The sequence below is a fragment of the Eulemur rufifrons genome, chromosome 10, assembly GCF_041146395.1.
Source record: "Eulemur rufifrons isolate Redbay chromosome 10, OSU_ERuf_1, whole genome shotgun sequence".
NCBI lineage: Eukaryota > Metazoa > Chordata > Mammalia > Primates > Lemuridae > Eulemur > Eulemur rufifrons.
The window spans coordinates 12,896,768-12,918,671 of NC_090992.1; the positions used below are offsets into that span (position 1 = coordinate 12,896,768).

Sequence of the window (21,904 nt, forward strand, 5' to 3'; positions counted from 1 at the left end):
GCTACAAATAGCTGCAGAATCTCTCAAGCACTGTTTTATCACTTTTCAGCTACTAATTTACTTCTAGGTACTACACTGAAACATTTCAATGTCCTTTTGTTGCCACATTTGTCTTCAATTTCCATTACTAAACACAAATAATAATGGTATATCTATTACAAATTTATCCTAAATGTCAAATGAAGACAAAAAAATGATTATAAAATTGGAGGTTATTTCCTGAATGATTTTCCAAAATCACTTATATTTGAAATCTAAGCTATTTAACAGTCTTATTTTCCTGTAAAAAGGCAAAACTACAGGAGGCAAGAATAAGGTTTATTCAGGCACCTCTAGGAAATGATTCTTTAAAATTCCCTAAAATTTCTAGGACTTTTTTCCCCTATTTTTGAAATTTATAAGATTAGTCATTTATTTAGCTCATCTCATTTTAAACCAAATGTATTATGCTTACTTAGTAGAAAAAAAAAAAAAGTAGAAATAAGGTACATAAGTATAATCAAACTTCCAAAGTATTTGGAGACTAGTCTAACTACATTTTCCTTTACAAAGACTCTTAATTTTCTTCCTAAGAAATTCCTTTCAGAAAGAAAAAAAAGCAAATCTTCAAATATAAATGGAGTTTCTAATATAATACAGGGAAATCACTTTGATTCAAATTCACATCCTACCATTCTGATAATTTCTCTAGGCTCATTAACTCCTTCAAATGAGAATGTCTAAAATGTTAACTATACCACAAAAACTATGTAAGGATCAAAGCCATGTTTCATTTCCCTTCACCCCTTCCCCAAAAAGGCTAGAAACTGAGCAAGTTTGGGTCCTCTCCAAATACAACTGATATATTTAAAAGTTAGAAACAATAATGTTACCTCTCCTTCGCCCATATGTCCTTGCTGCATGTCAAATGAGAAAAAAACAAAAAACAAAAAAACAACCTTTCAAACATTGTCAAAAGAATCAACTGTGATCTTATCTACCAGCTTTTGAAACTGAAAAAAACTGGCTATATTCTTCATTTCCTGGTAAATGTCTCAAAAACAAGGAATTAGATGGTGAGGGATCAGTTTAACGCATTCTTTTTTTTCAAAAAATAGTTCTTCAAGGACACTTGAATTGAATTTTGTTTTAAGGGAAACTTTTTGCTGTAATTGTCACCCAAAGTTCAAACTATTATGAAACTAAGGCAGCATATAACATGATCTAAACCAACTATTACCATATTAATCACATTTTCTTTCAGAATTCCCTACCTAGCAATTTAGAAGATATATCAATATTTAATTCATGACTTTTTCACCACCACAAGATAAACAATTTTACAGTATTTTTCAGTTAATCCCTAACATAAGAAAATCATAGCAAATGAAATCTTTAGGCAAATTATAAACTTCTTTTTAGCCAACAGTTTCTTGTCCCTAATCAAATCTACCAAGTCCCAAATGTTAAAAAGTAAAAGGTCTTGCATTCTTATCACAAGTAGGCCGCAGCCAAGCGGAAAAGAAAAGGTAATTAGTAATCCAGGAGCATATACCTGAATACTCAGGAAATGACAGTATAAACTTTTAATCACGAAACTTTTGAGAAAATATCTTCCCTAAAACAAATTGGCACTTACAAGCCCAGCCTGTCCAAACATCTCAATTCTATTCGACAAACACTTTTTGAATGCCTGATGGCACTAGGCACTGTGGATAAATAGCATATGGCCCTGACCTCAAGGAGTTCGCAACCTTAAATGCCAGAGGGCCACATAAGCAAATAATGATAATGTCCCATGCCTCTTGCTATACTAGTTATGTGATAAGGGCAACAGGCACAGAGGAGGAAGAGTAAATGGTTCTGATGAAACAGCGAGGGGGGAGCATTCGAGGTGGCCTGTAAAGGAAAAACAGAGGAAGGGCACCCCAGGCCTGGCAATGTTACAGGCAGGGCTGCTGTAATGTTCAGGGAAAAGTGCCCAGGACAGAAGCATATGGAACAAGTGGGCACTTGGCTGGGGATGAGGTTTAAACAGGAAGCTGGGATAGGTTTTTGAGTTAGAAGGTATTGCACCTTTAAGAAGTCACTACACAAACTGGTCAGGGTTTTTATTCTTAGCCTTAGACAAATGCTAAATAAGTATAACTCAGGAATACCATGTAGGTTTTCTCCAAAATGAAACAACATTTCATGCTAAAATGCATTTCTACCACTACTAGATAGCCCTGGATTTCACCACAGTACTTGAGCAAATGGATTAAAATAACATAAAATCTCCCTCGAGCAGTTAGGTTTTCACTTTAATAGGTCTTAAGTTTAGGGGAGAAAAGGTATTTTCTGACTTAGTCAATCATGCAGAGGTTAGAAAGACAAGTGATATCACAAAAGCAGATGCTTATTTAAGAACATTCTATTCATACAATTGCTTCAAAAACAAGGGAGTTTGGGGAAACAAATTAATGATTTGAAAATCTTGGTTCTGTCAATCTTAAAAACTTGATTGATGCTGCTTGGATTTCTGAGAAAACAGATATTAGAAAAGAATAGGATCTTAAAAGCCACAAAATTAACATGGAAACTCTCACAGCTTCTATTATTTGAAAAATAAATATAGTTTCAGGCATGTAAGGGCTCCGTAGATTGAAAGTTAAAATCAAATACCCTTGAAATTTTCAAATGTGTATTAAAATTTTGATTATATACTGCAAAATTAAGCTAGTCAATATAGAAGAATTCGTGGTTAAATTCTGAAAACTATGTAGACATTTCTCATATTAAGAAAAAATAGGGGCCAGGCGCAGTGGCTCACACCTGTAATCCTAGAACTCTGGGAGGCCAAGGCGGGTAGATCGTTTGAGCTCGGGAGTTCAAGACCAACCTGAGCAAGAGCAAGACCCCGTCTCTACTAAAAATAGAAAGACATTATATGGATAACTAAAAATATATAAAGAAAAAGTTAGCCAGGCATGTTGGCGCGTGCCTAGAGTCCCAGCTACTCGGGAAGCTGAGGCAGGAGGATTGCTTGAGCCCAGGAGTTTGAAGTTTCTGTGAGCTAGGCTGATGCCATGGCACTCTAGCCCGGGCAACAGAGTGAGACCCTGTCTCAGAAAAAAAAAAAAAAAAAAAGAAAAGAAAAAGAAAAAGAAAAAAGAAAAAAAAGAAAGAAAAAATAGGCTATAGGTGTATAATGTTTGCAACTATAAAGACTGCCCAAATGGGGAAATCAATGTAAATTAATACTGAAAAATGTAAAAACAATGACATTCTAGAATACATATTAATAAAATGAGAATGTATAATTTTTTATTTCTGCTTATAAGTTTATACATTATTTTTAGTATAAATTTTAACATACGACATATACAGAAAACTATTATTATAAGTTCCATGCATTTTCCAGAGTGAACATATCTATGTAATTAGAACCCAGATATTAACAGAATGCTAAATGGTGCTACTTTATCCTATATATAAAAGATGTACTAAGCACCTTTTTCTCATCTATTTCAAATTACACTGGCACAAACTTTGTGACAAAATATCGTAACACAGATCCTCACTGCTTTCCTGAGGAAAATGTCAGACAGATTTCCAATCTCACAACTTTCAAGTGTTGCTTGTTATTTGATGTTTCTCACACATCCTAGGAAGTGGCAAGTTTAAAAAATGGCTATAATTATGTTTAAATAGATCTGCATTTTGGGAAAGTTCAAGCTAAGTCGTCTGAAATAAACTCTTTTCAGAATTTTCCTTTAGTTACCAAGAAGTAGACTGTTACATGATTTTTATAATACATGCTATTACTACTGACTGAAAATCTCCCTACTCCCAGAGTTAAAATGAATACTATTTATATATTTATCCACTTTTATTGTTATTTCTCACTTTTGATTTTAAAGTTCTCAGTAATTTAATGTAAGATTAACAGGATTAAGAATGTTAGAATGGGCTTGAAACATTATGACCACAAATTTTCATAACTTCTGGATGCATGTTATTAGATATATTGATAAATACTTTATTTCCAAAAATAGTTTACAGGATTGCTTACAAATGGTTTCTTTCCTTGTTACTAGCCTATTTAGCATCAAATTCCCTCTGTAAAATATTCTATTAATCTGTGATGCCAGATTTGCAAAGGTACAGAAAGACTTGTCAGGACTTCCTGACTTTCTCTCTCCACACATTTCATTATAGAAATAAAGTATTATTTATCTCCTTAATAGTATCTTTTTCTTATTTATTACAACATTTGTAATAGTCAAAAAGAAACAAAGTATCCATAACAGTGATACATTCATAAGAAGAAATACCTAGCATGTAGCCATTTTAAAATGTGGCATATGTTCCTAAATCTAAGATGTAGCTTGAATGTGTATTTTGTATGATCCTTATTGTGTAAATTTTAAAATAAAGAAAATATAAATAGATACGTGGGAATATGCATAAATTGTTTGTCTAGAAATAACCACAAGAACCTTTAGAGAAAGAAATCGGGATGCGGGAAAAAGGTGGCTTTCACTTCTTGTTTTATCTCTTTCTGTACCATTTTCTGTACCATTTCTGAATTTATTAGTATTGTGCATGCTATATTTGTTAACAGACCCTTTTTAGTTTTCTTCTTGGTACTTATATTAAAAACAAATAAATGATATATTAAAGAAATATATCATGTTACTCCTACATAAGAGTAACCAATTTTGCAAACAATAAGACTTTAGGCCATAAAGGATGAAACACTACTGGGTTTCAGCAATGAAAGACCTGATCCCATCAGGTAACCTGATCTACCTTAGGCTCTCTGTCCATCTCACTGCACCCATGGTGAAAAGGCAAGTAGCAACTCTCTTTGGACAAAAAATGTGGGAGGGGGAGTACCTCAGATGATAAGAGATTATCAAATAACCTACTTTTTCAGTAGGACTAAAAAAAGTGTGAGGAAGAATTAGCCCAACTACTAAATCAGTTAAAAAGATATAAATCAAAGGCTTGGAGCTAAAAGGAGTTAATTTGTGAACAAAAGAATAAAGATGGTCAAACCAAAAAGCAAGTACAATCATTACAAAGATCAAACCACACAACTCAACAAAGATGCAAAAAATCATTTTAAATGATTTTATAAATTAACCCCTAATTTTATAGGCTCACTGCCACAAAATTAATTTACATATATGCTTTATGGTTAGACTTACCTACGTCACACTGGCTTGTGTTTATATTAGCTTATTGGTACAACAACATCCAAAGTATATTCATAAGATATGATAAAGACATGACATTTTATTATCTGTAAAGAACTACCTTAGAGAAGAGCAAAGAATGCAACTCTAGTTTCTGTATATCCCTAACCTTCAGTTTCCTTATTTATAAAAACGGGAAGCAAATGAGAGAATAATGAAAGATACCATGTGTGTATGTAATACTCAATAAATTATTTCCTACTTTTCTCAAAAAGTAAACTCATATGTACATATTCTTAGTTTGATCTTTGACAATCAATCACTCTTGGCTTTTGTCATTACTATTCTAAGGCTAACAATTGTAGAACACTTTAGAGTTTACAATATTTTTATATTATCTTTTTCATGAAGGGATCCTTTAGCATGCTCCTTATTGTAGCAACTAGAATCATATTATATACATTTTCAGTAAGTGATCATAATCTACATTTCTCTTGGGTAAATTATACCCTCTCTTTTGATAGATTTCTCTCCCACTCCAAATAATCTTCTTCCTTTCATTCCAAAAAACTATAATTAAGAGATGTTCTTTTTTTTTTAATTTCAAAATATTAAGGGGGTACAAATGTTTTTGTTACATGGATAGCTTTTGAGACATGTTCTACGCTAACTTTTAAAAGTTAACTTACTAACCTCCTCCTTTGGGACAAGCAAATATTTAGTTGATGCTTCCGAGTGAACAGATATCCTCAGAGGAAAGGAAATACATACATGAGTTTGTTAAAACCTAACATTTTTTGTTGTTCTATAACTTTCTCCTTCCACAAGGTTCATATCTGAAGCAGCTACTCCTGAGGGCTAAAGCAATGGAATGGAAGGTTAGGAGAAGGAAAGAAGAAGTACTTTTACATAGAGGTGGTGATAGTTTCTTACGTAAAATAAAGCTTCAAGCTGGGTAAAAGGAAAATTAATTTTTTAATCCAATGTCTATCTCAGAACTAAACCAAGATACTCCAGAGGAATTTGAGGTTAAGCCTATAGCACTCCCTCTCACTTAGCTGAGAAACTAAGTTTCAGGCTTACTTCTTATAACCATAAAATGGATATTCTGACTGTATTCCTATTACATGAAATTTACTAGTAAAAGGCATCTGTTAGGGACTGGATGGTGTCCCCTCACCCCAATTTCATATGTTGAAGTCCTAACCTTAGTACCTTAGAATGTAACCTTATTTGAAGACAAGGTCTTTAAAGAGGTAATTAAGGTTAAATGAGGTCATTGGAATGGGCCCTAATCCAACAGGACTGGTGCCTTTAGGAGAAGAGATTAGGACACAGACAGGCACAGAGGAAAAACCACAAGAAGACATATATAAGCCAAGGAGAGATGCCTCAGAAAAAAAATCAACCCTGATCTTGTACTTCTTGCCTCCAGAACTGTGTGGAAATAAATTTCTGTTTAAGCCACACAGTCTATGGCACTTGTTATGGCAGCCCTAGCAAACTAATACAGCATCCAAAAAGTAGGTAGAAATTTTGGTTTTTAAAATACATTTAAAATCCAAAAATTTTCCCCAAGACTGCCCCTCAAAAAAAATAAAAAAAATAAAAAAAAACTTCTACAGCTAATAACACAGCAGTAAATTGAATAATTCCTTAGAATGTACACTATAACACTCATAGCAGTTATCAATCACTGTTGAATTATATTGGCATTGCCTTTTATAAGTCATGAGTGGTATGTGAAGGTCACTACATAATGAACACTGACACTTGAGCGTGGCCAGTAGTAACAGTAATTTGATCTATGGATGAGTAAGCCCCATTGATTTTTCTACAGGGAAATTCTAACATTATTCCAATTCTAACGTTATTCCAATATAAACTGCAAAAAACTGGTTGACAACTCTGACTTTTTCCTTTTTATTTATTGAAGGTTTAAGCCCTGCTTCTTTCCAGAAAGCTTTGAGATTGCTTGAAAATTTCAAAACAAATTATACAATAAAAATCAGTTGAAATTCAAATGTACATGTTAAAATGTTCATGTGAGAAAGAGTGTAAACAGATCCTATATGTTTATCCAAACAAAACAAGAAACAGCTTTCAACTCAACACATATTTGGGGGGGGGGGACTCTGAAAGTTACTATTGAAACAAAGTATAGTGGCTATATAATCACCTTTTTAAAGGTTTTTGGAAGCTGGAATAGTTTATTTACGGCAGACAGAGAAGAATATAGCTCCTTTCAGTCTTAAAATTAAACAATGATATACTAGGCTTTTATTTTCAGTATTAAAAAAATGCTGCATAAGTACAAAATGTGAAGAAAGTGTACTTGAAAGTGAATATAGTTTGAGGTTATCTATCTTAATAATAGATAAAGCATGTTCAACTATAGACAATTTTTACAAACTCATCTTAATCCCTTGCTATATATTTTTTGTTATAAATTTTCAGCATAAATATTCCTAGACAAAAATATTACTTATTCTAATTATTTTATTTTGACTTACTATGTGCCAGGTGCTATGCTTAGTGATTTACATACATTTAATCTTCACCATAACCCTAAGAGATGGTAAGTATCTATAATCCTTGAGTTTATCTTCACTAAGCACAATTCATTACAGTAGATTTGCAATATGGGTACCTCCAAAACCTGAGCTAAAGTGACAACAAAACTACTAAGAATCAAGACATGAATGCGATTAATTTATTACAGAAGTGATCCACTCTAGATGTTTCACAAATATGACTGGGAGAATGGGCAATGCCTACACCTAAATCAAGGTCACTAAAGAATTGTCTCAACACCTCTCCCTCCAACCTAGCTTTAATTTCCTGATGATTTTTAAGCAATTTTCCTGCTATGTGTATCTGGACTTTGCTGCTCGAGAGAGAACGGGTCAGTCACCTCCAGCATCTGGTCTACCTAGAAGATTTATCCTTCATTATAAATGAACAAACTGGTAATGGTTGGTTATTAAAAACTAACACTTGATCAAATGTGACAAAATCAAGTTTTGGAGCCCTACAAAGCTGAGTATCAGACCAAGACCATGGCAGTCATAACCCCACACTTCTGGGTCTTGCTTAAGGAGCCAGCAAGTGTCTCCTCTTTGATATCTCTCCTTGTAGATTATCCTGATATCTTTCAGTTTGAGATAATGTTAACCTCAGCCAATATACCTTTAGAATAAACAAAATTATCATGTACGCAACAGTAAAAACTATGTAGTCCCCTCCTAGAGTTCATGAACCAATAAAATTTCCCAACAGAAATATCTGGAAGAAAAGTTACCTTAATTTTTTCTTTGCCAAGTAAAGGTCATTAAAAAACAATCTATTCATTTAAAAAGAAGCTATTAGTGAAGAAAAAAGGAAAGGCAATCATAGACTTTTTTCTTAACTAAGTGAATTTAGCTTTAAGGGAAACCTACTAGAGAGAGTTTATTTTTCTCACCCCAACAGAGAAGGGTCCCAGAAGCAACCTAACCAACTGAACAACTTCACAGAGAAATTGGGACAAAGGGCCGGGCGCGGTGGCTCACGCCTGTAATCCTAGCACTCTGGGAGGCCGAGGCGGGTGGATCGCTAGAGGTCAGGAGTTCAAGACCAGCCTGACCAAGAGTGAGACCCTGTCTCTACTAAAAATACAAAGAAATTATATGGACAACTAAAATATATATACAAAAAATTAGCCGGGCATGGTGGCGCATGCCTGTAGTCCCAACTACTCGGGAGGCTGAGGCAGTAGGATCGCTTAAGCCCAGGAGTTTGAGGTTGCTGTGAGCTAGACTGATGCCACGGCACTCACTCTAGCCCGGGCAACAGAGTGAGACTCTGTCTCAAAAAAAAAAAAAAAAAAAGAAATTGGGACAAAGAAGACTTGGTCACTTTGCCTAAGATCACACAGTAATATCCCAAATCTTGGCTTACAGCAATTTCCAGCATGCGGACCTGACTCTAGAACTAGTTCCACAGGAAAAGGTAAATCCTTCTACATAAATCTCTTATGTCCTCCTTATTCTGATGCCACTGTTTAGTTTTTGGCCTATACACATTTATGCTGGAATATTATATTATGGCATTTGTTCTGCCACTGTAGCATGAAAAAACCAACATCTGATAAACAAGCAAGTTTTTAGAAACTATACAATCTCCAGAAGATCGGAATTAACTGGAACTCTCATAAATCAAATCCCCTTCTGATTTTTCCTGGCTCAACAATCCTACATTCTACAGCACACTGATTTCAAACACTTACTAAAAGGAGATCCAGTTATAAAAGTAATTTTTTTTTTTTTTTTGAGACAGAGTCTCACTCTGTCGCCATGGCTAGAGTGCAGTGGCATTATCATAGCTCACTGCAACCTCCAACACCTGGGCTCAGGCAATCCTCCTGCCTCAGCCTCCTGAGTAGCTGGGACTACAGGCAAGTGTCACCACGCCCAGCTAATTTTTTCTACTTTCAATAGACATAGGATCTTACTCTTGGCTCAGGCTGGTCTTAAACTCCTGACCTCAAGCGATCCTCCTGCCTCAGCCTCCCAGGGTGCTAGGATTACAGGCGTGAGCCACCTCGCCCAGCCAAAAGCAATTTTTAATGCCCCACTCACAACATACTAAAGACAAGAAGTGAAGGTTTTTTTGTTTGTGTTTGTTGTAGGAATGATGAAAAGATAACAATTTAGTCAACAATGGTTCTTAGAGGTGGTGGGACTTAAAATGAGTGTTGGCAAATGGAAGGCGTTATCCACGTGTTGAGCAGAAAAGTAAACAAGACCTCTTTATTTTACCCTTTGTTTTATACTATGCTACTAAAAAACAGACATTAAAATTCTTTAATTCTGTGAGTAGATGTCTCCTTCTTTCCTTTGAAATTTAGCTTGCTTCATTACGCATATAAAAAGAAAACTTGACAGCACATTGGTAATATTTGGAACAGGTAAGAAGAATCTACCAAAGATACTGTGAAGGCCAATAAAACTTCATTTTTCTTGCTCTTGTTAGACAGCAAACAGTAAATGACCTTGTCCTACGCAATGTCAAGCACTGTGGTCTTAGGCTGCCTTTTTCTGGTTTTAGATCTCTGATTATCCTCTCCTGCTCCTGGAACATTTTTCCAGGCCTTTATATTGACTTTTCAAAGGTCACCCTACAGAAGCTAATGATAGATACAGCCAGTCTTTATATGTCATTTTAGGATTCTCATTTATTCTCATTGTCACCAAGTTCAGGTCAGGGAATCAGTTGGCTCTCACATTTAAAAAAAAAAAAAAAATTTCTGCCATAATTTTGAGGTAAAGAAATTATTCTCAAAATAGCTGATAGTTTAATAGCAACTTACAATTATCATTACAAAACAAACTAATGTCATTTCTCCAAATGTTGAATTACAACTACTGTATTTTCTCATCTAGTACTAGCTTATATCGGTTTTGTGCACTTCACTAGGGTAAATCAATTATCACTTACCATTAACAAGCAGAGAGCTATCGGATCCTGGATATGAATAGTTTAGACGACCTGAAGGTAAAAGAAGGCCGTTACTAAATTTACTTTTTTCATAGATGTTTTAAATTTATTCAACAACAGAGCTGAATTGACTGTTTTTAAATAGGCATGGTATTTGAATCAGGATGTTCACCAGTATTCAAAAAGGGAAAGTTTTAAAGTGGGAAAATAAAATATCCCTCATTCTTAACTACTAGATCATTCTAATTTTCAAATCTCCATCCAAAGTAACTTTCTCTATACCATTATGTTCTAAGAACAACTCATAATGACAATCTTCACATTTTTTTGCCCCAAAAATGTGAAAAATTTTCATTTGTGTGGTGTTTTGTTACTTTTAAAAAGTATGTAATCAGTAATAATATTTTCCTTTGTGACTCATAACAAAAGCGCTAGGCTTATTCCTACATGTACAGACATGCTGATGGGTTTAATTCATGTTTTGGGGAATCCATACACACAGTAAAGAACATTTTATTGTACTTACACAGGATAGAAAATATCAAAAACCACGTGGCACAGTCCCCAGAGAACAGCAGGCACTGAAAAAATGCTACGTTACTTTCCTCCGAATTTTGAAGTGTGTCAAAATCTAGTTTTGAACCTAAAATGGGCACTCAAAATGCTCCTCAAAAATGAATTATTGAAGGTACTAAAATTTGGTTGTTATGAGCTGTCTTCCAAATTGGTAACCAGATGACTGGGGGAAGTAAATGTCATTGGGATTTCTCTACCTTTAAGAAATTACATTTCTGTTTTGGAAGGGTTTCTACATGTAAATTGAGGCTTCTAGACCACAAATCCTTACGAGTGCACACCATGTATCCACTTATACACTGTAAGTCTGCAGTCCCCAACTCCCAGGCTGTGGACCGGTACTGGTCAGGGACCTGTTAGGGAGCCCGGCTGCAGAGCTTCACCGCCTCCACCCATACCATCCCCGGTCTGTGGAAAATTGTCTTCCATGGAACTTCGGAACGGTGCATAGCAGGTGAGCAGCAGGTGAGTGTACGAAGCTTCATATATATTTACAGCCGCTCCTCATCGCTCACATCACCGCCTAGCTCTGCCTCCCACCCCCAACCCCCAATCTGTGGAAAAATTGAAAATTGTCTTCCATGAAACCAGTCCCTGGGTGCCAAAAATGTTGGGGACCGCTGCTATAAGTTAGAAAACAAGAATCACCATGGTAACATTTGTAAGTCTCTAAACCCCACATGCCATCTGCACCCACCTTCAGAAGAATGGTGCAGAACCCTCAACAGTCTTGCTCATCTAAGGAATGGAGAGGGGGACCCGCTTGTTAATTCTCTACTATAGTTCAGCACTCTATAAATCAGGAGTAGTATGAGAATTTGAAATTGACTCAGAACCACAAACATTCCTGTAGGTAGCAGCAGTCTGAACTCCAACACCACAGAACCATGATTCTCAAAGGCAGATAAGCAGAGGTTCCCCCATGCCTTGAGGCTGGGGTAAGGCTTCCAAGATGCCAGCAAGGACTCTACCTAGTCCCACTGAACACTCTTGGAACCAGAGACAGCTACATATTAACAACTCTTCAGAAAAATCCTGCTTCTTTCCACAGAAATGAACTCACGCCATGAAAAGAGACAACTATCCTCTACTGCCAGCAGCTGTAATGAATCCATATCCAAAATTTGGAGTTCAACAGGAAACAAAATCTGAACTTTATCATTTTCCTACTATTTAAAACCAAATAAAAGAGTTTCTTAAATTGTTATTTGTTCCACTTAAAATTTCAGCTTATTCTTATTTTGAGAGTGGAGGTAGGGATAGAGATGGGAGGGAAAAAGGTAAAAATTAGTTTTGATTTTTCAATTTCTCCCTAAAAATTGGTTTCATTCTTTAATGCTAAGGTACACAGCCATTACCTGAGGTTGGTGAATTCTATCTGAACTGCTTTAACTATAGCCTCTATCTTATGACTTGTCACAAGTATATTTTTAAAAAAGGATAAACTTGAGATGTTAGGAAAAAGAAAATGACCTTTAACTGTTAAAACTTGGAGGGAGGGGAAGAATACTATTTCTGAATCACAACTCAAAGTAGCAGCTAATTTGTAATGGAACGTATGTATACATTTTAACCTGTAAAACTCTCTAATAAACGAACAAGAGCTATCACACATACCACTTTTTTATATTAATAAAACATTTCTAAAAGATGACATAAGTCAATACAGAAATAAAAACATTTAATTATATTAGTTTAAGTTAAAGGTTAAGAGGAAATGTTTTTTTATTATTATATTTCAAAAGAGATTTTCTAATGCTAACATTCCAGTTGAAACTAAGACTGTTCTATATGAACCATAATGGTTCTTGTTTGACGCCAAGGAAAGATAATTAACAATAAGAATCCAAAAGACAAATTAGTAAACTGGCTGGCCCAGTTTAACAAATGAAGTTCCACTTTATCGGAAACGCATCTTTTGGGTAACTTTTAAGGAGAAAGAGTATTTCAACTTGACGGGAACAAAAATATCCCTTTAACTCAGTTACGAGTTTATCTCATCACACACCTCCTGAAGAGAATCCCCTTGCCACCAAGTAGGTAACACGTAGCACGGTTTCTGGTGCTTACCCTGAATACAAAGTATTTGGCCAAGACACGTTGACACTGAGGAATCACTGGCAAAGTTCACAGTTGAACTCTGAAAGTGAGACCTGTTTTTAATGTTTTGATCTGCCTTGTGATATGATTCCTGTCAGGCTAGAATCAATTTTAGCCTCTGAGTAGCATATACACCTGTGACATTTCTGTTAAACAATCTGTAATTCTTTCCATTAAAATTTTTAAATATAAGCAGTGATGTTAAGAAACCTTTTTTTAAAAAAAAAAATTTTCATAATGCTGCTCTAACCTGTGTCCCCTACTCTTCTGTAAATTCTTTCTACAACTAAAATATCTAAAGGGTCATCCATAATCTATTATGGAAAACACATATCAATCACTTCCTTTCTGGAAATCTTCCAAAAACTCCCATTATAAGTACCATGGGAATTTAAAGTCGTATACAAGCCTTTCACATTCTGCCTGCACTCTTTCTTTTATTTCTGTTCTGACATCCTCTCTGCTCTATAGGTGACAATTTACCTATTCTGCCTTTTCTATTCCATGGCTAGCTAACTGACCAACCCCTCACACATCTGAGATAGCGGCCCTCATTCCATGTTCCCAATGAAGGGTGTAGGTGGGTATTTCATAGATATACACACACACATACACACATATATACATATTATATATAAAGACTGTATTTATTTTTTTTAGAGCAGTTTTAGGCTCACAGCAAAATGGAGAGGCAAGTACAGAGATTTCTAATATCCTTCCCTGTCCCCACACACACACAGCCTTCCCCATTATCAACATCCCCCACCAGAGTGGTACATCTGTTACGACTTACTAACCTACATCGACACATCATTATCACCCAAAGTTCACGGTTTACATTACAGTACATTCCTGGTGTTGTACATTCTATAGGTTTGAAAACATGTATAACAACAAGAATTCATCATTATAGCATCATAGTTTCACTGCCCTAAAAATTCCCTGTGCTCCATCTACTCATCCCTGCCAGCCATTCTCAACCCCTGATCTTTTTTCTGCCTCCATAGTTTTGCCTTTACCAGAATGTCATATAGTTGGAATCACAGTGGACTTTTCAGATCAGCTTCTTTCACTTAGTAATATGCATTTAAGATTTCTCTATGTCTTTTCATGGCTTGATAGCTCATTTCTTTTTAGTGCTTAATAATATTCCACTGTCTGGATGGAGCACAATTTACTTATCTATTCATCTATGGAAGGACATCCAAGTTTTGACAATTATGAATAAAACTGCCTTAAACATCCATGTGTAGGTTTTTGTGTGAATGTAAGTTTTCTCGAGAGTTTTCTCAAATCTTTTTTTTTCAGGCTCACCTTTTTACAAGACACTGTTTCCAAAAGGGAAAACACTTTTTAAATTAACTTGCCTAATTTTATTTGTAGCTACAAAACAATATCCAACCTTCTTACCTAATCATTTCAGCTTCTGGCTAACTTTCTTATCTCTTTACATAATAGCCTCCCTTTAGAACTAGAGCATTTTTTTTTAACTTAGGCGTCCTGAGTTTCCTGTTTGGGCACTGGGTGAGCATTCAATGAGTTCATGGTACTAAACTTAAAACATCCGAATTCCATATATAAACAAAGGGTAACAAAATAAAAATAATTGAGATAACTGAATATGACTATCACCCAGTGTCTGCATTTTTGATTTTTTGATAATTCATCTATCTATAATCATAACCCAGGTTTTGGCACATTTAGAATTGAATTGCTTAAGGCAGAAGGAAGGCATTAGTGGGTAAAATTCAATCTTTGAATGCTCTTGGTATTGACTATGTTATAAATATAAAAAACACTGCCTGATCAGCAGCCCTAATCTTAAGGGACATTATGAAAGGAAAAGTAGTAGTCTCTAGAGGCCAGCTGTGGCATTCGGAGCCAGAAGCCTGGCATACATCATGCAGAAGGCATAGGCTATATTTGGTGACATGACTCAACTTAGCCAAATATAGGCAACAGACACAGTGTGACTCTGGGGATCCACAATACCAAATTCTACATATCCATACACCAAGCGGGCAATTCTATGCTAGGTATCTGTGATTTGGAGAGAAGCAATATTTACCAAACAGATTGACTTAAAATAGGTAGGAGGAGGAGTTGCTCAAAAGAACAGTACGACGTACTATCATATTCTTTTAAGACGCTAAAGTAACCTAGCCAAAGAGATGAAAGAAGAAAAGACTAGAAGAAAATATTCTTTTATATTAGCAATATGTGTATTACTTTCATAATTAGGTAAAATAAAAGTTATTTTCTAAAGAGTAACCCAGATATTATTGCTACTGATGATTCAATAGGAAACAATACAATAAATGTCATTTTCAAATACACAAACACTGGAAAATACCAAATATTCTACAGTGCTATTAGATTTCATGCTATGATCTTCTCTTTTTCAGAGTCATGCCAGTATTGTTGGTGACATGGTACAGGTCCAGGAACAATAATAGAAAATAACTCTAACTCTATAAGGTTCTCTAAAACATAGTTAATACAGTCCTATAAAGTGACAAGTAGCATAAAATTCTAAGTTCAATTTTTTTTATTGATTCACACTATAAAAACTTAGATACTCCAAAGGAAAGTAGGGGGAGTCTTTGGTGAACACAATTAAAAACTTCTAACACACATATATATAAAGATACATACAGCTGTTGTTGTTTAACTAGAAGTACTCCTACTGCTGCTCCTATTAATTTGATTTAGTTCACATCTAGGTAAATCAAAGCTATACTGTGATTAATAATTCTTTAAAGGTGGTACTTCTACCTACCTCTACCCAATTGCTTTTTACCAACACTGCCTGAGGCTTGCTGCAAAATGGTGCTGTGGGGACCTGGACAATGTGCAGAAAAGCTCAAGAAATGGGTAATAAATATCCTGGTTTTGAATACTCACTTTATACTTATACAAATGCAGAACACATATCAACATGAACTAATAAAAACTCATTCAGTATGTTCTATAATTGAATGATAAATAAAATTTTAAATAATTTATTATTACTGACCTAAAAATTTGATTTGACTCCTCAAATCACAATCAGATACCTTATTCTACTCCCTGACCTATGTATGCCACAACCAACTTCCAATAAAGAAATTTTGTTGCAAAATGACAAAGGAGGAACTGGCTGGGACTGATATCCACTGGAGAGTCTTGCCCCCTCCCAAAGAACTACATAAAATTCATTAAACACACAGAGTTTAGGCTAAACAAAACCCCTCTCTGGGACAGACTGGTTTTCAGTTTAAAAGTTAGGGCTTACAAAAATTCTTGAATTCACACCCTTTCCTATCTCTCCACACTGCCATTTCCCTTCCCCCATCAGGCACTCCAGCCATCTAGAACTGCTGGCCTGTAACTTCTACTTCTGGGTTACTCCCTCAGTCTGGAATGCCTCCCCTCTCTGCCCCTCAGTGTCTCACCACTCAAGCCCCCACCCTTCTGTCCAGGCAGCTCCCTTCTTGGGCCTCACATCCTATGAGAAGTCTGCTCTGCCCCACTCCAGCCACCCTCTCTCTGATTCAGATAACCGTATGTGCTCCATAGGGCACCCTTTACACCTAGTATACTGTATTTAAATTACCTATTTCAAGCTCTCTCTTGCTCTAGGGCAACAAGATCTTTATGGACAGATTTTGGGTCTTGCATGCCAGAGCCTGGAGCAGAGAAAAGTGTTCAATAAATAACTGTTGGAATGAATGAAGCAAAGCCAGCAATTGGTGGTCTCTCTGTCATGGAAGATGCAGTGAAAAGTGTAAAGTCTAGTCAATCTCATCTTGTGACCTAGGTCAAATTAGCTTTGCTGAAACTCAGGAAAACAGAGACATTTCCATTTATTAATACTTCACAAAGCTGTTGTGAGACATTCCCAAGATAACTTTTGCAGAATACCAAGAAAAGTCCCCCACTATGCAATAGGTACTTAATTAATATTAATTCCTTTCCCCTCCCTAACTATAAGCCCAGAGATAACCAGCAATTTTCCACTTGTGAGAGAAAGGAAGAGGGAGAATTCCTTTTGGCCAAAAAATTGCAAACTGGAACCATGAAGAAGGGAGTGTCAATCTGAAGTATTTTTCAGCTTCAGAGAAATAAGAGTTTGCTAGTGTCCTTGGTTACAAACAGGGATATAATTCTTCTCAGGGGGAGAGAAAAGTAAAAACCTAACTCCTTACTTTAATCAAAGCCAAACTGACAAAGCAGAAGAATTTTAGGAAATAAAACTTTGAAATTCAAAGTTAAATATTTATTATTTCCTTTAATAAAACCAGGAAGGATCTTCCTTTTGAACCAAAAACTCAAATTTAATTTTTTAATTGTGATAGGACAGTTGAAAAACAGATTGTAATAGTAGCAAAAGAAAATAACATTTATCATAAGATAAGTAAGGTCAATGGAATATGTTTCTACAGATTAAGGAAGGTTTCATATAAAGGAAGGCTTGCTTTGACTATAACTTAGGGCAAGTGCAACATTGCAAGACTTAAAAGCATCTAAGAATGTCAGACAGAAGGGAATATCTAGAGAGAAACTCAGAAGGAGCTGACCCAATTAAGGAATTCAAAAGATTTCCTACTGCCAGTAAAGCTAACAACAAACCAGCAAGCAGGAAGGCTATTTTTATCCTCACCAGAAGCCTTCTGACTCTGGATGCTACATTTAGAGGACAGAGCAACAAGATAACTTGCCTTAAGAGGATGTTATGATACTAGTGATTAATGGTAATTTTTTAAGCTCTAAAAAACTAGGCATAGTTTTTGTCCAAACCAAACCAGCCAAAGCCAGTTTTTGTTGCTTTTTTTTAAGGGGTGGATAATATAATGGAAAGAAAAGTGGAAAAACATACCAACGGGTAGTAGAAAATTTTAAGTAATCCAGAAAAAGCTAAGCTAGTAAATTAAAATTCTCCTACCTTGCAAAAGGGTTGATTTAAAAAAGCATGTGTTACAAGAGGCATATTTTAAAAGAACCAGTGAAAAAACATAAAAGAATTGGCCCCAAGGTAAAAATGATTTTGAAAAATAGCTCTCTGTACTGAGAACATAAAAAAAGATTAAGATAAACTTAGGAAATCCATAGAGACCACAAGCTAAACTGCTGTAAATGATTGAGAACTTTAGAGATAAGAGAAGTAAGACTAAAGAAATCTAAATAGACTTTTCTCTGATCACAGAAACTAAAAGAATTAAGAGTGATTTCCTCATTTATAACCATTATTTTATAGAATAGGATGCTATTCCTACACTGATGAAAAGCTGCCCTTAAAACTGGTTACTGAAGTCCAAATCCCAAAAGGCAATCAGCAAAGTCTCCAGTTGGCTTTCTGCGTGTAGACCTATCATCAACTCTAATCACTTATTTAACATAAATTCTGAGGACATGTTTTGTTTTGTTTTGTTTTTGAGACAGGGTCTCACTCTGTCACCTGGGCTAGAGTGTAGTGGCATCATCATAGCTCACTGCAACTTCAAACTCCTGGCCTTAAGCAATCCTCCTGCCTCAGCCTCCAGAGTAGATGGGAATACAGGCAGGCACACATCACCATGCCCAGCTAATTTTTCTATTTTTTTTTTAAATGGGGTCTCACTCTTGCTTAGGCTGGTCTCAAACTCCTGAGCTGAAGCAATCCTCCCACTTTTGCCTCCCAAAGTGCTAGAATTACAGGCATGAGCCACCCACACCCCACTGACTTTTTTGAATTTTAATGAAAAAGGTACTTGAATTTCATATCTGATCTAAGATTTTCCACCTCTTGTTAAAATTTCTCAGAAGTCCCAGTCTTTATTTTCTCCTATCAATACTCAAGGTTCTCAGTCTTCCTCTTATTTGTTAACCTTCAAAATTAAACAATAAACAGTCCATTCAAAGACATATGCTAATTATTTAGAGAATACACTGCATGAGGCCAGGTGTCTTTGTTTTTAGTCCCTGGTGGATCCAAACAAACTAAAATAGAACCTGGCGCCTAGCAGATGCTTGATGTGTATTTGTTGTACGGGGGTCTTCAAAAAGTTCATGGAAAATGTTTATTATTAAAAAAAACTATGCATAGCTTTCAAATTTTTTCACCAAAAAAAAAATTGTATTAACTTGTTATAACATGTCTGAACAGAATCTAATTTGGGAGAAGACATCAGTTTGAAAAGAGCCTCTTCCAGAGCAACATGAATTCTGCCAAAATCGAATCAAGAGCAAACATCAAATTTATGGTGAAGCTTGGAGGGAAGAATGGTGAAATGACTGATGCTTTATGAAAAGTTTATGAAGACAATGCCCCAAAGAAATCAGCAGTTTACAAATGGATAGCTCATTTTAAGAACGGACAAGGCAATGTTGAAGATGAAGCCCACAGTGGCAGACTATCCACATCAATTTGTGAGGGAAAAATTAATCTTATTAGTGCCCTAAATGAAAAGGATCTACGATTAACAGCACAAACAATAGCCAACACCACAGACATCTCAATTGGTTCAACTTACAAATTCTGACTGAAAAGTTAAAGTTGAGCAAACTTTCCACTCAATGGGCACTATCAACTGCAGATAAGAACAGAGCTTTCAATGGAAATTTTAAACAAGTGGGATCAAGATTCTGAAGCATTTTTTAAAGAATTGTAACAGGAGATGAAACATGGCTTTACCAGTACAATCCTGAAGACAAAGCACAACCAAAGCAATGGCTACCAAGAGGTGGAAGTGTCCAGTCAAAGGAAAAGTGGACCAATCAAGAGTAAAAGTCATGACAACAGTCTTTTGGGATGCTGAAGGCATTTTGCTTGTTGATTTTCTGGAGGGCCAAAAAGCAATAACATCTGCTTAATATGAGAGTGTTTTGAGAAAGCTGAAATTTTAGCAGAAAAGTGCCTGAAAAAGCTTCACCAGAGAATTCTCCACCATGACAATGCTCCTGCTTGTTCCTCTCATCAAACAAGGGCAATTTTGTGAGAGTTTTGATGTGAAATCATAAGGTATCCACCTTACAGTCCTGATTTGGCTCCTCTTGACTCTTTTTTGTTTCCTAATCTTAAAAAATCTGTAAAAGGCACACATTTTTCTTTAGTTAATAATGTGAAAAAGACTGCTTGACATGGTTAAGTTCCCAGGACCCTCAGTTCTTTAGAGATGGATTAAATGCCTGTTTATCATCACTTACAAAAGTGCTTTGAACTTGGTGGAGCTTATATTGACAAATAAAGTTTATATTTTTTATTTTAATCTTAGAATTCCATTTTTCCATGAACTTTTTAAAGTCTCCTTCTATGAATGGCCTCAGACAGCTCTGAACTTTATATGTACACCCAAAGTGGAGTGAAGGTGGGGGTGGGAAAGGAGAGCAGTATATCTAAGTCAACTGAGGAATACACATGCTTAAGTTCCACGACAAACCTGGTGAATCAAAATCAGGGAAGAGAACAAGTCAGCTTGAAAAAGTTCCTTCCGTGATTCCATCTTGACCTCCAACCCCCAAAAAGGAATTCTTCCTATAAAACCAGCAAGAGTGAGATCCAACTCTTTCACAGAGGATTATGATGATAAAATCAGATTTTAAAATCTGTATCCAGTCATCTAAATTAAAATTAAGACATATTAATGCCTACCCTCTGTCAAAGCATACAGACAAAAATGTTTAAGTTTTCTTATGTTTGTTTCCCTCCTAAAGGATGCACAATAAATACTAGAGCCTTTGAACCAGGAGCCAGAGGTTGTGTTCCTATCTTGACCTCTAGGTATCAGGAAGTTGAATGACTTTACAGAAGCTGTTGCATCTCTCTGAACTTCAATTTTTTCATCTGTAAAATGGAGACCACAAAACTCACATAAAAGTTACTGTAAGGATTAAGGTTAGAGATAATTCTCAGAAACGGGCACCCAATAAAAGAAATGGTGTCAGAAGTTAAGTGCCCTTTCACTGGAAACTGATTGTTAATGCTTCTTTCCATACAGATTGTCCAGGTATACCTTAAAAAGAAAAAATGCAGTCCAACATCAAGTGTCCTTCAGCCTACCTGGTAGGTAGAATATGCTCAAATGTTAGCGGAGCTGAAGTATAAGCAGAAGCTAAATTGTAAGATACTTTCAAACCACTTTGCTTAAAGAAGGTTTTAGTAGTACCTGTCTCACCCTCCTAACAAGAACTGCCATGCTACACCATGTCAGACATTATGCAGGATGTAGCCTAAACAGCCCACACTCCTAGCTCTGCCTCAAAGGGCAAAAAGACAGCTTCAGATATCAGAAGGCTCAAAATGCTATTTGGTAGAGATGACAATCTAGGATAGGGTAAGGGACCTCCTCCCTCACTCCTCTCTGTCCTCCTCCTCACTATTTCCTCCATTAAATTCCTTTTTTATGTTATGTTCCTTTTGGCAACAGGGAGCATTAATGGTAGGAGTAGAAAGCAGAGCAATTAGAGAAGTTCTGTAGAACAGTGTTTCATAACCTTTTGTAACTATTAAGACCTACTTTAATCAAAATATTTCTTAGAGGCTTTCCTCCATGGAAACTGAAGACCCCTACCCTCTACCTGACCCCCACCCCAGTGAATGCTACAGGTAAAACAACAGCAACAAAAACTTT

The 21,904-nt window shown here is 35.8% G+C and overlaps 1 protein-coding gene across 4 annotated transcripts in view; it reads right to left on the reverse strand.

Annotated features, from left to right (window-relative positions):
- CPEB4 (cytoplasmic polyadenylation element binding protein 4) overlaps positions 1 to 21,904 on the reverse strand; it is a 64,771-nt gene that overhangs the window by 14,085 nt on the left and 28,782 nt on the right. The window contains exons 3-4 of one of the 4 annotated variants that reach the window (XM_069483846.1): positions 10,641 to 10,691; positions 873 to 896 (exon numbers count right to left, since the gene is read on the reverse strand). The exons of 1 other annotated variant lie outside the window; for it this stretch is intronic. In XM_069483846.1, the coding sequence (XP_069339947.1) occupies positions 873 to 896; positions 10,641 to 10,691 (75 nt within the window). The remainder of the gene's footprint in view (positions 1 to 872; positions 897 to 10,640; positions 10,692 to 21,904) is intronic. 2 more of the 4 variants (XM_069483849.1, XM_069483847.1) reach the window with 2 other exon arrangements.